Source organism: Corythoichthys intestinalis, chromosome 11 (genome assembly GCF_030265065.1).
Source record: "Corythoichthys intestinalis isolate RoL2023-P3 chromosome 11, ASM3026506v1, whole genome shotgun sequence".
Classification (NCBI taxonomy): Eukaryota; Metazoa; Chordata; class Actinopteri; order Syngnathiformes; family Syngnathidae; genus Corythoichthys; species Corythoichthys intestinalis.
The window spans coordinates 53,879,101-53,894,042 of record NC_080405.1 but is presented as its reverse complement, the minus strand read 5'-3'; the positions used below and the strand labels follow the sequence as shown (position 1 = coordinate 53,894,042).

General features: G+C 40.7%; 1 protein-coding gene across 3 annotated transcripts in view; it reads left to right on the top strand.

Annotated features, from left to right (window-relative positions):
* The window catches only part of fat2 (FAT atypical cadherin 2), a 309,284-nt gene that overhangs the window by 202,338 nt on the left and 92,004 nt on the right, over nt 1-14,942 (top strand). For all 3 annotated transcript variants that reach the window (XM_057850154.1, XM_057850155.1, XM_057850156.1), the window contains 3 exons: nt 221-361; nt 517-660; nt 6,449-6,646. In XM_057850154.1, the coding sequence (XP_057706137.1) occupies nt 221-361; nt 517-660; nt 6,449-6,646 (483 nt within the window). The remainder of the gene's footprint in view (nt 1-220; nt 362-516; nt 661-6,448; nt 6,647-14,942) is intronic.

The window sequence follows — 14,942 nt, the reverse complement described above, 5'->3', positions numbered from 1 at the left end:
AGACCGAATTCTGAGAATAAAGTCAATTAAAGAATTCACAGGAGAAAAAAATTTTTTTCTTCACTAGTCTTCATCTTCAGTTTTGATTCATTTTCTGACCAAGACTGAAGCTCCTCATGTAATTAAGACGCTTTTTAGCCCCGCCCCCAAACACCTAATTTCTCATCCCCATGAGTACAATTGCTCTAGTTTACAGTCCTCCTATGCCTCTCCCTCTAAGGTGACGGCTACCGACCGTGACGGTCCACCTAGCAACAACCTTCTGCGTTACTCCATTGTGAGCGGGGACCCTCTGCGCCAGTTCGCCATTGACCCCCGAAGTGGCGAGATCAGCGTCTGTGCCGGGTTAGACCGGGAAGAGGTCAGTCGGGGTGTGATGTCTACATCCCAAGACAACACACATATTCATGAATCATACACATCCTAAAACATGTATATTTAAATATACTTCAGTAATTGTTTCCACGATTTGTTATGAAATTCTTCTGTATCTCTCATCTATTTATTCCTCATTAGCGTCCTCATTACTCACTGACGGTGCAGGCAGCAGACGAAGGCGATCCACCGCTTTCGTCAGCCGTCCTCGTCACCATCACCGTCGCTGACGCCAACGATAACCCGCCGCTTTTCTCTCAAGTCCAGCACAATCTTCTATTACAGGTAAATTATCATCCTAAAAAGTTTTTTTGCATCATTAGTAGGGCTGTAACGGTACTAACAAGTCACGGTTCAGTACGTACCTCAGTTATGTGGGTCACAGTTCGGTATGGGTTCGGTACTATTTTCAATGTTAGCTCATAGACAGTTAACTGTAAATCATTACCAGTGAACATACACTTCCACATAAGATATATTTTTATAGACAAGTTTCCTGGGCGAAACATGGGCGATCTTTGATCATTTCTGCTCCGGACCTCCGGTTAAGACAGAAAAACATGAAGTGCGGTTGACGTAAGCAGTGTGTTGACAAAGTTAAAACTGCAAAATCAAACCAGAGGAACCCACGGAATCTCCAAAAATTTATTCAGCACGACGTAGATGAGACTCTGAGACTTTCTGTGCTGTACGTGAACTCCTGGAAGCGCCTATGTCAGCGGTCTCAAACCGACTCCACAAAGGGCCGCAGTGGGTCCTGGTTTTTGTTCCAACAGATCCAGCACAAACAGTTCAACCAATGAGGTTTCTACTAACATAAGCAGCACCTGATTGCAATCAACTGATTACACTTGTAAGAAACCAGATTGGTGAAAAGGTATTTGTCTCGTTTGGTTGGAATGAAATCCAGTACCCCCTGCGGCCCTTTGAGGACCGGTTTGAGACCTGTGGCCTATGTATATGGTTGGAAGTGGAATGTTTCGAACAGCGTGAAGCTTCAAAGCGCCAGTGTGGATGTACCTCATCATAAGCCTTAAATCAAAACCAGCTGCAGACATTAAGTTAAGGATGCTCTTTAAACCTAAAGATCTACATAAAAGATTGTATGTTTGTTATTATAACTTCGTTGATCATTCGTGGACAAAATTATAACAACCTGTCAGCCTGTGTTGACGTGAAATTACAAATAATATTACAGCTGCCGAATGCAGAAGAGCTGACACGGATTTTGTTGTTACAAGGAAATACTACAAGGTATGTACATATAAAATAAAATAGTATTTCATTCTTTCTTATTGCAGATATTGATCGCAATAAAGCATTTGGACAACATGATTCCATTTCTTGTTTATTTAAAATGATTGGCGCATGTGCAAAACAGGTTAATAAATCGCAATTTATAAAAATTATTAGAAAAATATTAACAAAGGTGGAGCATAAGTTTAGCCTTTCATCATAGAGGAAGAACGCACGTAGTCGCGATAGATGTCCACTGACGTACAGTACAGTGTTGTTGTGAGGCACATCAATTTGTCTTCCCTCACCCATCAGCATTTTCCACCTGTAAGCAAACAAACAAAAAACATGTAACACTTGCATTTATGCGTTTACATAATTGTACCATCCTACATGTACTGATTAGCAACAGGCTAGCAGCAGATAGCGTGTGTTGCAGCCACAACAGTACAGTAGTTGTAGTGATTATTAAGACTAAAACTAACAAGCATGGATCAGTTGATACAAATCACTTTTGTAACCGGAGAAGGGTCATCTGACCCTAATCAGGATATCGTTTGTGAGCACTGAGGTCCTCATTAGTCATTTCCATTCACACTTGCAAAACCACAGGGGTGGATTGCTCCAATTAGCATCTTGAGTGTTTGCAAGGCAAGGCTGCCTTGGCTTTGTTGGACAGTGGATGGCTCAGGCAGGCTGTTGGGCGGACAACCTTTTTACATATTGCAAAAGCTGCAATTTGTCTACAGTATGAACTGTATACTGAAGTTTGTTTTTTTCTGTGACAAAACAGCTGTTTAAGCTGCTGTGGAAAGTTCTTTGGTCATTGTGTGCTTCAAGACCATAAACTGTGAACCTTGACAACTGAATGGTGGACTTGTCAAGACATAGTAAAGGTGGGATTTGATGGGATTTGTCCCAGATGTTCTAACACTCAATTTTCTGAACTGTAGACGACAGGCGTCAAACCGATTCCAGAAAGGGCCAAGTGGGTGCTGGATTTTGTTCCAACCGATACAACGCAGAGAGTTTAACCAATGAACTTCCTGCTGAAACAAGCACCACCTGACAAAGTTTAACTGATTATACATGTAAAAGATCTAATTGGTGAAAAAGTGTCCTCTTCATTGGTTGTAAAGCAAACCTGCACCCACTTGGCCCTTTCTGGAATCGGTTTGACACCTGTGCTGTTGACCATGGATATCCAAACCTGTCCTCAAGGGCCGCTGTGGATCCTGGTTTTTGATCCTACCAATCGAGCACAGACAGTTTGACCAATGAAGTTTGTGCTAAAACAAGCAGCACCTGACTGCAATCAAGGGTTTTCACTTGTGAGACACCAGATTGGTGAAAAGATGCAGTCTTGTTTTGTAGGAATGAAATCCAGCACCCACTGCGGCCCTATGTAGAATAGTTTGGACACCGCTGCTGTAGACAGTCTGGTTTAGCTGCAGTTCTGGATGCTAGTCGTAGTTTCATGCTACATGACCCTCTCATCATTTTTACTCAAACTCAGGAGTTAACAAGTCTGGATTTGCAAATATTCAAGATGCTAATTGCAGCTATCCAGAGTGAAACCTCCCCTTCACACCTAGGCTGCTTGATTGTCAGTTGACTGTCAGTTTGGTATCGGGGTCATTTGATGCCTTTCTGGTATTTCTTTATAACCAAAAAAACCACAGGACTTCCAGTGTTGAACATCATCATAATTACAATCATCATCGTAATACCAATATCAAAGAAAGATTTTAGTTTTAGTATTTTTTGAGCACCTGACACATGAAAATGCAGGGATAGGAAGAACATACCTTCCATAACACCAGCGACAACATGGCTACAAAACACCCGGTCTTTGTGGTGCCACAAGCTTGGTTCCACATCTGCCTTCATGAATATGTTGTCCTCCCTTTTCGTGATGATGGCAGATAAATGCGGTATTTCCAAATTGTCTTTTTTAAGGGATTTTGATGCGTTATGTTACTCCAGCTCCACTGTTGTTTTAAATGGAGAAATTGTAAAAACTAATTTGCGAGCAGAAACGAGCGAGCGAAAGTACCTCAGAAACCTGTCTGTTCACTACCATTGACGGAGCTAGGCGTCCAATTTTACAACGAATATCCCCTCCCGGTGGTTTCTTAAAAAGAAGCTGTCTCGCATGCCGGAAACCTTTAACGTGGACCACAATGTCGTTAAAGCTTATTTGCTGCCGTCTACCCATGGGAGAAAAGACACAGAATTACCAGTTTTACCACACGGGCTGCCTGTTAGACAGATGCCTGTCTTAAAAGTGTCTCCCTCCAATCAATCAAAGTCGGTGCCCATCTGCTGCATAAAGTCGTCAGTTAAAAGGTGATAAGTATTTCTGCTTTTGAGATGAAATTACCCAGTTTTTGATAATCATTGGGATTTTCCAGTTGAAATGCTTTTACCAGGTGTTCACCAGTTTGCTTCAAATTATACTTCCTCCTTCACAGTAATCAAAAGACTGAATTGACTGAAGACAGGTTGTGTCAAGTACAGGCAGATGGCAAAGTGAAGTGACACTTAGGAACGGACAGATTAAAGTAAAATTGCTGGTTCAAAGCAAGTTTCAAGGCCTGCTTGTCCCTGCGAGACAGATGTTTTGAGACTTTACTGTCGGCAGTGGTGTGTAGTAACCAATGTTACAGTGAGCAATTTAAAACCTGGGGCCTTGTCAGTAATCCATCTTCAATTCAATTCAATTCAAATTTATTTGTATAGCCCTATATCACAACAAGAATGTCTCAAAGAGTTTTACAGAGTCAATTTGATGAATAGTCAGATACAGTAGATGAATTAGAGGAGTTCATGTCCTGGGCATCCCCCATCCTTAGAACCTCCATGGCGGCAAGGAAAAACTCCAAAAACCCAGTGGGAAAATAGAAACCTTGGGGAGAACCACAATCAGGAGAGATCCACTCCCAGGACGTACAGGCTATACGGTGGGGCAAATAAGTATTTAATCAACCACTAATTGTAAAAGTTCTCCTACTTGAAAAGATTAGAGAGGCCTGTAATTGTCAACATGAGTAAACCTCCACCATGAGAGACAGAATGTGGAGGGAAAAAAAACAGACAATCTCATTGTTTGATTAAAAAAAAAAAAAAAAAAAAAAAAAATCAAAATTACAGTGGAAAATAAGTATTTGGTCACCTACAAACAAGCAAGATTTCTGGCTGTCAAAGAGGTCTAACTTCTTCTAACGAGGTCTAACGAGGCTCCACTCGTTACCTGTATTAATGGCACCTGTTTTAACTCATTATCGGTATAGAAGACACCTGTCCACAACTTCAGTCAGTCAAACTCCACTATGGCCAAGACCAAAGAGCTGTCGAAGGACACCAGAGGCAAAATTGTAGACCTGCACCAGGCTGGGATGACTAAATCTGCAATAGGTAAAACGCTTGGTGTAAAGAAATCAACTGTGGGAGCAATTATTAGAAAATGGAATACATACAAGTCCATTGATAATCTCCCTCGATCTGGGGCTCCATACAAGATCTCACCCCGTGGCGTCAAAATGATAACAAGAACAGTGAGCAAAAATCCCAGAACCACGCGGCAGGACCTAGTGAATGACCTACAGAGAGCTGGGACCACAGTAACAAAGGCTACTATCAGTAACACAATCCGCCGCCAGGGACTCAAATCCTGCACTGCCAGACGTGTCCCCCCTTCTGAAGACAGTACACGTCCAGGCCCGTCTTTGGTTCGCTAGAGAGCAGAGGACTAGGAGAATGTGTTATGGTCAGATGAAACCAAAATAGAACTTTTAGGTAGAAACACAGGTTTTCGTGTTTGGAGGAGAAAGAATACTGAATTGCATCCGAAGAACACCATACCCACTGTGAAGCATGGGGGTGGAAACATCATGTCTTGGGGCTGTTTTTCTGCAAAGGGACCAGGACGACTGATCTGTGTAAAGGAAAGAATGAATGGGGCCATGTATCTAGAGATGTTGAATGAAAATCTCCTTCCATCAGCAAGGGCATGGAAGATGAGACTTGGCTGGGTCTTTCAGCATGACAATGATCCAAAACACACAGCCAGGGCAACAAAGGAGTGGCTTCGTAAGAAGCATTTCAGCGTCCTGGATTGGCCTAGCCAGTTGAAAGTCCATGTTGCCCAACAACAGCCCCAAAACATCACTGCTCTAGAGGAGATCTGCATGGAAGAATGGGCCAAAATACCAGCAACAGTGTGTGAAAAGCTTGTGAAGAGTTACAGAAAATGTATGGCCTCCATTATTGCCAACAAAGGGTACATAACAAAGTACTGAGATGAACTTTTTGTATTGACCAAATACTTATTTTCCACCATGATTTGCAAATAAATTCTTTAAAAATCAAACAATGTGATTTTCTGTTTTTTTTTCCACATTCTGTCTCTCATGATTGAGGTTTACCCATGTTGACAATTATCAACAAAAAAAACTCAGCTAGCTTAAATTCTACGAATGCTAACATATTTTCAGTTCTCATAGCAAATTACTCACACATAACTCCACAAACTGTAGCTCTAAAATAATACAAATGCACACACTTACTTATATTAGCTGAAACAACTTACAGCCTTATGTGGGCCAACCCAGAGCGCATCTATCCTTTATCCATGTCAGACATCTGAGTCTGCTCCTCAGTAATGCAAGGCGACAGTCTAGCCAGACCCAACGCTGTCACCAGAGGGCAGTGTATCCTAATATGTATATATTTGTCAATTTGTCTAATTAAAATGTTAATTGCAAAACTGCCGTATGTATTTCTCTTCCAATTACCCAACCTTGCAACACTCTAAGTGGGCTTTGTATTATTGCAGGAGGGCGAGGCCGTAGGCAGTGGTGTCTTACAGCTGCTGGTGACTGACAAGGACACGCCCCAAAATGGACCGCCCTTCTCTTTTCACATCGTCAGCGGAAACGAGGATCGGCGCTTCCACGTGGACCAGGGCGGCCTGTTGTCGCTATCGGCCCCACTCAGGAGGGCGAGCCGGGCACAGCACACCCTCAAGATTCAGGCAAGAGCTGGAATACTCCTAATTTGCAATACAAGGCTCGCCTTATACAAAAATTAGGGATCAGAAAATCAATCTCCGATATTCTAGGATTATTGCAACATTCTTGCAAACACATTGCCTGCCTTGACAACAATATATGTCCAATTTATTAAATCTTTTAGGACTGGTTTTGAATGCTCATGTTTGCCTGCCAATGACGTCGTCAGACGTCCAATTCATTTTGACTGGGAGGGGCGAATGAATGAATGTCAAAGAAAAGGAAAACATGGATTCAATTCTCATTTGAATAAATTATCAGGGCTGGCAAGCGATTAAAATTTTTAATCGAGTTAATCACAGTTTAAAAATTAATTAATCGTAATTAATCTCAATTCAAACCATCTATAAAATATGCCATATTTTTCTGTAAATTATTGTTGGAATGGAAAGATAAGACACAAGACGGATTTATACATTCAACATACTGTACATAAGTATTGTATTTGTTTATTATAACAATAAATCAACAAGATGACATTAACATTATTAACATTGTCTTAAAGCGATCCATGGATAGAAAGACTTGTAGTTCTTAAAAGATAAATGTTAGTACAAGTTATAGAAATTTTGTATTAAAACCCCTCTTAATGTTTTCGTTTGAATAAAATTTGTATAATTTTCAATCAAAAAATAAACTAGTAGCTCGCCATTGTTGATGTCAATATTTACACAATGCTCATGGTGCTGAAACCCATAAAATCAGTCGCACCCAAGCGCCAGCAGAGGGCGACAAAACACCAAAAAACACAAGTAACAAGTGGACATGACACTGTGTTGTCATTTTAACCTGTTTGAGTGGGGCATGTGCGCTAATTGCATCAAATATTTTAACGTGATTAATTTAAAAAATTAATTACTGCCCGTTAACATGATAATTTTGACAGCCCTATAAATTATATGTTTTTTTTTAAATAGGGAGTTTCTTTTCGATCACAATGTATATTGTCCCTAGGGTTGTGAACCTCTGGGTACGATACGATTTGCGATACAAGGCTCACGGTAACGATATTTCACGATATGGTGATACAACAATTATCGATACATGGGTTAGGAAATCATTCTACAATATTTTATTTTACAAGTAATAAACAGAAATACAAGCTTTATGCATCCTTCTACTGTGAATTGAATTGATCACTAGTAGATGTCCATATCATTTGAAATGGGAAGATGGCAGCAAATAAAACTTCCTTCATTCGCCACCATCTCTCCTACTTCAAACAGATTGGACGTCTATTGCGGTCAATGGCAACCGATGAGTTTAATTTCTGGGCCTGTCAGGTCCTTTGCTGTTGATTTTCAGTCACTTCCTGTTGATTTTGGGGCATTTCTGGGTCACATCCTGTTGATTTTAGGGCATTTATTTATTTATTTACTTACAGTATTTATTTAATAGGAACCATGTACATTGATGAACATCTATTAGAGACATCCAAAAGATGTAAATATGACAGATTAGAGCAAAAATGCTAATTTACGTCCGCAGTCCCTAGGCTGGTAACACAAAGAGACAAAAAGACAAAAAAGAACAAGAGGTTCAATAAAACAGCACAGTACAATAGGTTACTAAGAACTTAAAAGTCAGTGGTTGCAGGACTGATTTACAGTGGTATGAAAAAGTAACTGAACCTTTTGGAATTTCTCACATTTCTGCATAAAATCACCATCAAATGTGATCTGATCTTCGTCAATATCACTTAGATTAAATAAAATGTCTGCTTGAATTAAAACCACACAAACATTTATAGGTTTACATATTTTAATGAGGATAGTATGCAAATAATGACAGAAGGGGGGAAAATAAGTAAGTGAACCATCACATTTAATATTTTGTGCCCGCCCCCCTTTGGCAGCAATAACTTCAACCAGACGCTTCCTATAGCTGCAGATCAGTCTGGAACATCGATCAGGACTAATCCTGGCCCATTTTTCTCTACAAAACTGCTGTAGTTCAGTCAGGTTCCTGGGATGTCTGGCATGAATCACTGTCTTTACGTCATGCCACAGCATCTCAATGGGGTTCAAGTCTGGACTTTCACTTGACCACTCCAGAATGTGTATATTTTGTTCTTCTGAAACCATTCGGAAGTTTATTTACTTCTGTCTTTTGGATCCTTGTCTTGAATTTTTGTTGAACAACCTGCCTTGTTTGTTTTTTACCTTGAGAGAGACATTGTTAAATAAATCTTTTTGAAAACTCTGCATTGGAGTCCTGCCTTGAGTCCAGCCTGACATGGTTTCAATTGCTCTTTAAGTCTCCTTAGGCAGAGGGTTCACTTATTTTTTTCCCCCTTCTTTCATTGTTTGCAAGCTATACGCGTTAAAATATGAAAACTTGTTTGGGTGGTTTTAGTTATTGTGTACATATGTTTGCTGTGAGTCTGTGACTTATTTACATTTTATACTTCAAGTACGTATATGAAGAGTAAGCATAGGTTTGGTGTCAAAAGAGTTATTTTGATGTTTAATTTTCAGCTACAGACAGATCTCACACTTGATACATCATCGCTGATTGAGAGTGCCTCGTTGCTTTTATGATAACCTGTTTACCATCAAGGCTTCCAACACAGTTTGGAATGTTCCACAGCCACCAGAAATCCGTTATGGCTCCCTCCTGGCTGGTTGTAAGACACGGCAAAGAAATCGGACAAAACGCTGGACAACACAGCTTGCTGGCTTCTACCCGATGCTAGAATTTTAAACTGCCAGTCTCTGTGAGGCATCAACGGTTGGACAGACCACCTCCGCAACAGTTTTCTGCGTTGCCTGTGCCTCAACATTTGTTTTGTAATAGCCCCGGATGGGGGGGAAGGAGAGGAGTCAATTATGGCTTTCCGAACTTTATTGTGGCAACAATAAAATAAATAACAAAATAATAACGGGCTGCCACAACATGCCACAGCTAACTTTCGCTTTCTCCTGTTCCACTGACTTCCTGCTACGTCACCGCTCCCTAGTCTGATCACCTCTTAAAGGACCCCAGCTTAGTTACGGACATTACAGTATGATCAACAATGTTGGGAATAACGTCGTTATAGATAACGCTATTACATAACGGTGTTATTTTTTTCAGTAACGGGGTAATCTAACTATTTTTTCCGCCGTTACCATTACTGACGGTCAAAAGTGGTGCGTTACTTACTTTTAATAAATTGAAGAAACTACCAGCCGTAGCGAGTCTACTCTGCTCTGTTTATTTGTCATCCAAGACTTGGGGTGCGTTCAAGTTCATGGCAATGAAAATAGTAAACACACATAGCCTACCTTTGCAAGAACGATGGAGTTGCCGTTTGATATGGTCATAATGTGCAGGTCCTGCACCCATCCGCAGCAAAACTGCTTCCAATATGGCTGCGTTGTTGTCAAATCTCACGTGATCCCCCATTCTGTGACCTAAACGCTCGAGCCTAATAGTGCACGTACTTCAGAGCCGGTGTTTTCACACACAAACCGGAACAGCGCGTGCAGCAAACAGCTCGCAAAACAGATGCAGAGGGATATGATGGCAGAGCATTCAGAGGAAAATTTGTCCTTTACGAGGTGGAGGTATTAACACTATTTCAAGTTGGTCGAAATTAAAGGAAAGAACGTGCATGTAAAGTGTAATTTATGTCCCGGGGCAAAGCTTTTGCCGACATCTGTGGCAAGCTATTCAAATCTGTTTATTATCTGGTCTTCGCCTTTTTGGCAAAGCCAGATAATGTTATTCTGTGACTTTATTATTATTATTTATTAATCAACTTATTCTCCGCGTTTTTCGGCGCGCCGCACAGCCCGTACCGCTGCACCGGTCGGCACCGTTCAGGTATCGACACGTCCAGAATTTTCGTGTGACTGTGGCTTTTTGTCAAACGGCCCCGAAAAATGTTCCGTTGTCACGTAAACGCCGATTTTAAAAATTTTTTAAATTTTTGACCAAATCACATAATTTGGACATCAAAAATTAGAATTTGGAAAAAAAATTACGGTTCCCCGGGAATTTGGCAAAAACTTTCCCATTCATTTATAATGGGAAATGTCCCATTCACTTTCAATGGGATTTCCAATAGAATCTACATTGCATTGTTGCCATTGACGGCCATGTATGTCAAATCTATTGATGCTAATAGACTTGAATTCTATCAACGCCTATGTAACTCAATGCCATTGAAGGCCATGGATGTCCAAAATTTTTCCCATTCATTTTCAATGGGAAAAAAAAGTTTGGAAAAACGAGTTAGATTTAATTGATTAAACTCACTTTATATTGTTTACTGCTGATTGTTATTTTATTATATTGTTTACTGTTTATTTTTGTTGCACTTCAAGTGTAGGATAAATCTGTTGCTGGTGAGGTGCAATAAATATTACACGGTTCTCTAACACAACTACCTGTCTGTTCTCTATTCAACTGACTCAAATACTGCTCTGAAAATTTCAAATTCTTTGACATACAACAACTTCTTTTTAAAGTAACGGAAATAGTTACTTTCCCTGGTAACTAGCTACTTTTACTATAGAGTAATTCAGTTACTAACTCAGTTACTTTATGGAAGAAGTAGTGAGTAACTATAACTTTTTTTTTTTTTAAGCAACGTGCCCAACACTGATGATCAACATTTCTAGTTCAATGTTGATGAGCTGAAGATCCACTTCAAGCGTTTTAGCTCCGTTGGCATTGTTGTATAAGAGAATAAGATGAACCGTGCGGTCACACCTTGTGATCGCACCGTAATCCCAGTCCACAGATAAAAAGGTAGGTTGGTGATGATGATGATGATGATGACCAACCATGTGGGCGACTGTCTCCACACTGCTAATGAGCTGATTGTCATTATTGGCCTGCCATCCCGCTTCTAAAACACAGCGGACGAGCCAGTTGCGGCATACATTTAACTTTTCCACGGGTCGAGCAGAAAGGTCGATTTGGACAATTTTTGCAAGCGTAAAACCAACATTAATAGTCACCACCACATACGAGGCATATTTAAGATATATGCGAAGTATGCAAGCGAGGCAGTGAGGTCATTAGGCAGAATGAAATCATCTGAATCCACAATCAGGCAAGCAAAACGGCATGGTTTCACACTCCCAGGAAAGTATTCATTTATTGACATTTTATCATGAGATTGTATCGGAGAAGAGGATTACTTATTTTCCACAGGACGGACACGACTTTCACTGACTGAACTTTGGCTCAGAAATCTTTGACCGAAACCAAAGTCTCGATTCATACGTTGACTTTTGTAATTTCACTAATAATTTGATAATGATTTAAAATCTGATCGCACTGACTTGTCTTTGATCTACAATGCAATGCTAACTTTGAAATGTTCCAAAAATTCACGCGACACACGCTCTTTTCGCCCTAAACATTTACGATGTGGCAAAAACATCGGTTTGACGACAAAAAAAAGCCCCATTCATTTCCAATGCCAAAAATTCAAAATAGAATAATCAGGTAGGTAGGTAGGTTGGATAGTTACTGTTGGTAGATTTGTAGGGTAGGTAGGTCGGTCGGTCGGTAGGTAGGTACTGTTGGTAGATTAGTAGGTGGGTAGGTTGGTTAGGTACTGTTGGTAGATTAGTAGGGTGGGTAGATCGGTCGGTCGGTAGGTAGGTACGGTTGGTAGATTAGTAGGTAGGTAGGTTGGACAGGTACTGTTGGTAGATTAGCAGGTAGGTAGGTAGGTAGGTAAGTCGGTCGGTAGGTACTGTTGGTAGATTAGTAGGTGGGTAGGTTGGTTAGGTACTGTTGGTAGATTAGTAGGGTAGGTAGGTAGGTAGGTAGGTAGGTAGGTAGGTAGGTAGGTAGGTAGGTAGGTAGGTAGGTAGGTAGGTAGGTAGGTAGGTAGGTAGGAAGGATAGTTACTGTTGGTAGATTAGTAGGGTAGGTAGGTCGGTCGGTGTGTAGTTACTGTTGGTAGATTAGTAGGTAGGTAGGTTGGTAGGTTGGATAGTTACTGTTGGTAGATTAGTAGGGTGGGTAGGTAGGTAGGTAGGTAGGTAGGTAGGTAGGTAGGTAGGTAGGTAGGTAGGTAGGTAGGTAGGTAGGTAGGTAGGTAGGTAGGTAGGTTGGATAGTTACTGTTGGTAGATTAGTAAGGTAGGTGCGTTGGTTGGTCGGTCGGTCAGTTTGTAGGTAGATACTGTTGGTCGATTAGTAGGTAGGTACGGTTGGTAGATTAGTAGGAAGGTAGGCACTGTTGGTAGATTAGTAGGTAGGTAGGTTGGACAGGTACTGTTGGTAGATTAGTGGGGTGGGTGGGTAGGTTGGTTGGTTGGTTGGTTGGTTGGTTGGTTGGTTGGTTGGTTGGTTGGTTGGTTGGTTGGTTGGTTGGATAGGTACTGTTGGTAGATTAGTAGGGTAGGTAGGTAGATTAGTAAATAGGTCGGCTAGTTACTGTTGGTAGATTAGTAGGGTAGGTAGATAGGTAGGTTGGATAGGTACTGTTGGTAGATTAGTAAGGTAGGTTGATGGTTGGTCAGTCGGTCGGTAGGTAGGAAGGAAGGGTAGGCACTGTTGGTTGATTAGTGGGTGGGTAGGTAGGTAGGTCAGTAGATAAGTAGGGTGGGTAGGTACTGTTAGTAAATTGGTAGGTAAGTAGGTCGTGTTGGTAGATTATTAGGGCAGGTAGGGTAAGTAGGTAGATTGGTATGGTAGCTAGGGTAGGTAGGTAGGATTTTTTCCCCCCTCAAAAATACATACAATGCCTAATAATGACAATATTAACTGAATTAAAAAATAAATCACACGTACTGTACATGAGCCAAAGTAATTTACAATTTGCCATAAAGCTTGAAATTGAGCTCGGGTATTAGCATAGGCTGTTAATATTTATGTGCTGTACTTGTAATTTCACAGTGAGCGATCCGGTACTGTCCTAATACCTATTATTCCCTTGCGCTTAGCTGCCATCCGCAATGTGTTTTGCCACGCACATAGCAAATTGAAGGGGAAAGTCCGGGAAACTGGCAGTTTTGATGGACAGTCTGAAAGGGACTCCTGATTGTTTGAGAAACCTTTACAAATTTGGATCGCAACGATCAGTGTTTGATTGACATTTGCTGCAAAATTGCTATATTTTCTATTTTGATTGTAATCCCGTTAAAAAGAGTGTTTTCACCCAGAAGCAATCTTCGGCTCGATAAAACAAATTATAGGAATCGTTATGAACAAGTCACTGAGGGATGCATCATGTCCAGACCACTGGTCACTTGTCACATGTACTGAGCACATGTGTGAAAAGGCTGAGGGGTTTGTTGCTCTTATTTGGGACATGCTAAGGGAAAAAAATGAAGAATGATGCAATAAAACTAGAAAATATAATTACTGGAGAAATTGCGATGTTAGCTTTGCTGTGTTAGTTACTGTTGGTACGGTTTTACGGAATTCGTATACTATGTGAAGTTCAAAGGGTTTTTGGGACAATAGCCCTAGCCCGATTCCTTACCCTAAATTTAACTAGACACAGGGATGTGCCTAAACATAACTAATTTGGAAACTTTGCTATGTTTGGAAGTCCTTTAATGCTATGAATCAACCGTTAAAGTTGTTAAAATTGCTCCCGTTGTTGTATTATTGCTTTATTTCCCTTCTGTCTACTTCAAGTGTTAAAACTGTTACAGCATTTAAAGATGGATTCAAGTCAAGATTTTGCCGATTTACAATGGTATGAAAAAGTATCTGAACCTTTTGGAATTTCTCACATTTCTGCATAAAATCGTGAAATGTGATCTGATCTTTGTTAAAATCACACAGATGAAAAAACAGCGTCGGCTTTAACTAAGACCACACAAACATTTTTAGGTTTTCATATTTTATTTAGGATAGTATGCAAACAATGACAGAATGGGGAAAAATAAGTAAGTGAACCATCAGATTTAATATTTTGTCGCCCCCCCCTTTGGCAGCAATAACTTCAACCAGACGCTTTCTGTTGCTGCAGATAAGTCTGGCACATCGATCAGAACTAATCCTGACCCATTATTTTCTACAAAACTGCTGTAGTTCAGTCAGATACCTGGGATGTCTGGCATGAATTGCTGTCTTTAGGTCATGCCGCAGCATATCAATGTGGTTGAAGTCTGGACTTTGACTTCTGTGTTTTGGATCATTGTCTTGTTGCAGCATCCATCCTCTTTTTAGCTTCAACTGTCTGACAGACGGCCTTAAGTGTTCCTGCAAAACATCCTGAGAAACTTTTGAATTCATTCTTCCATTAATGATTGCAAGTTGTCCAGGCCCTGAGGTAGCAAACCAGCCCCGAATCATGATG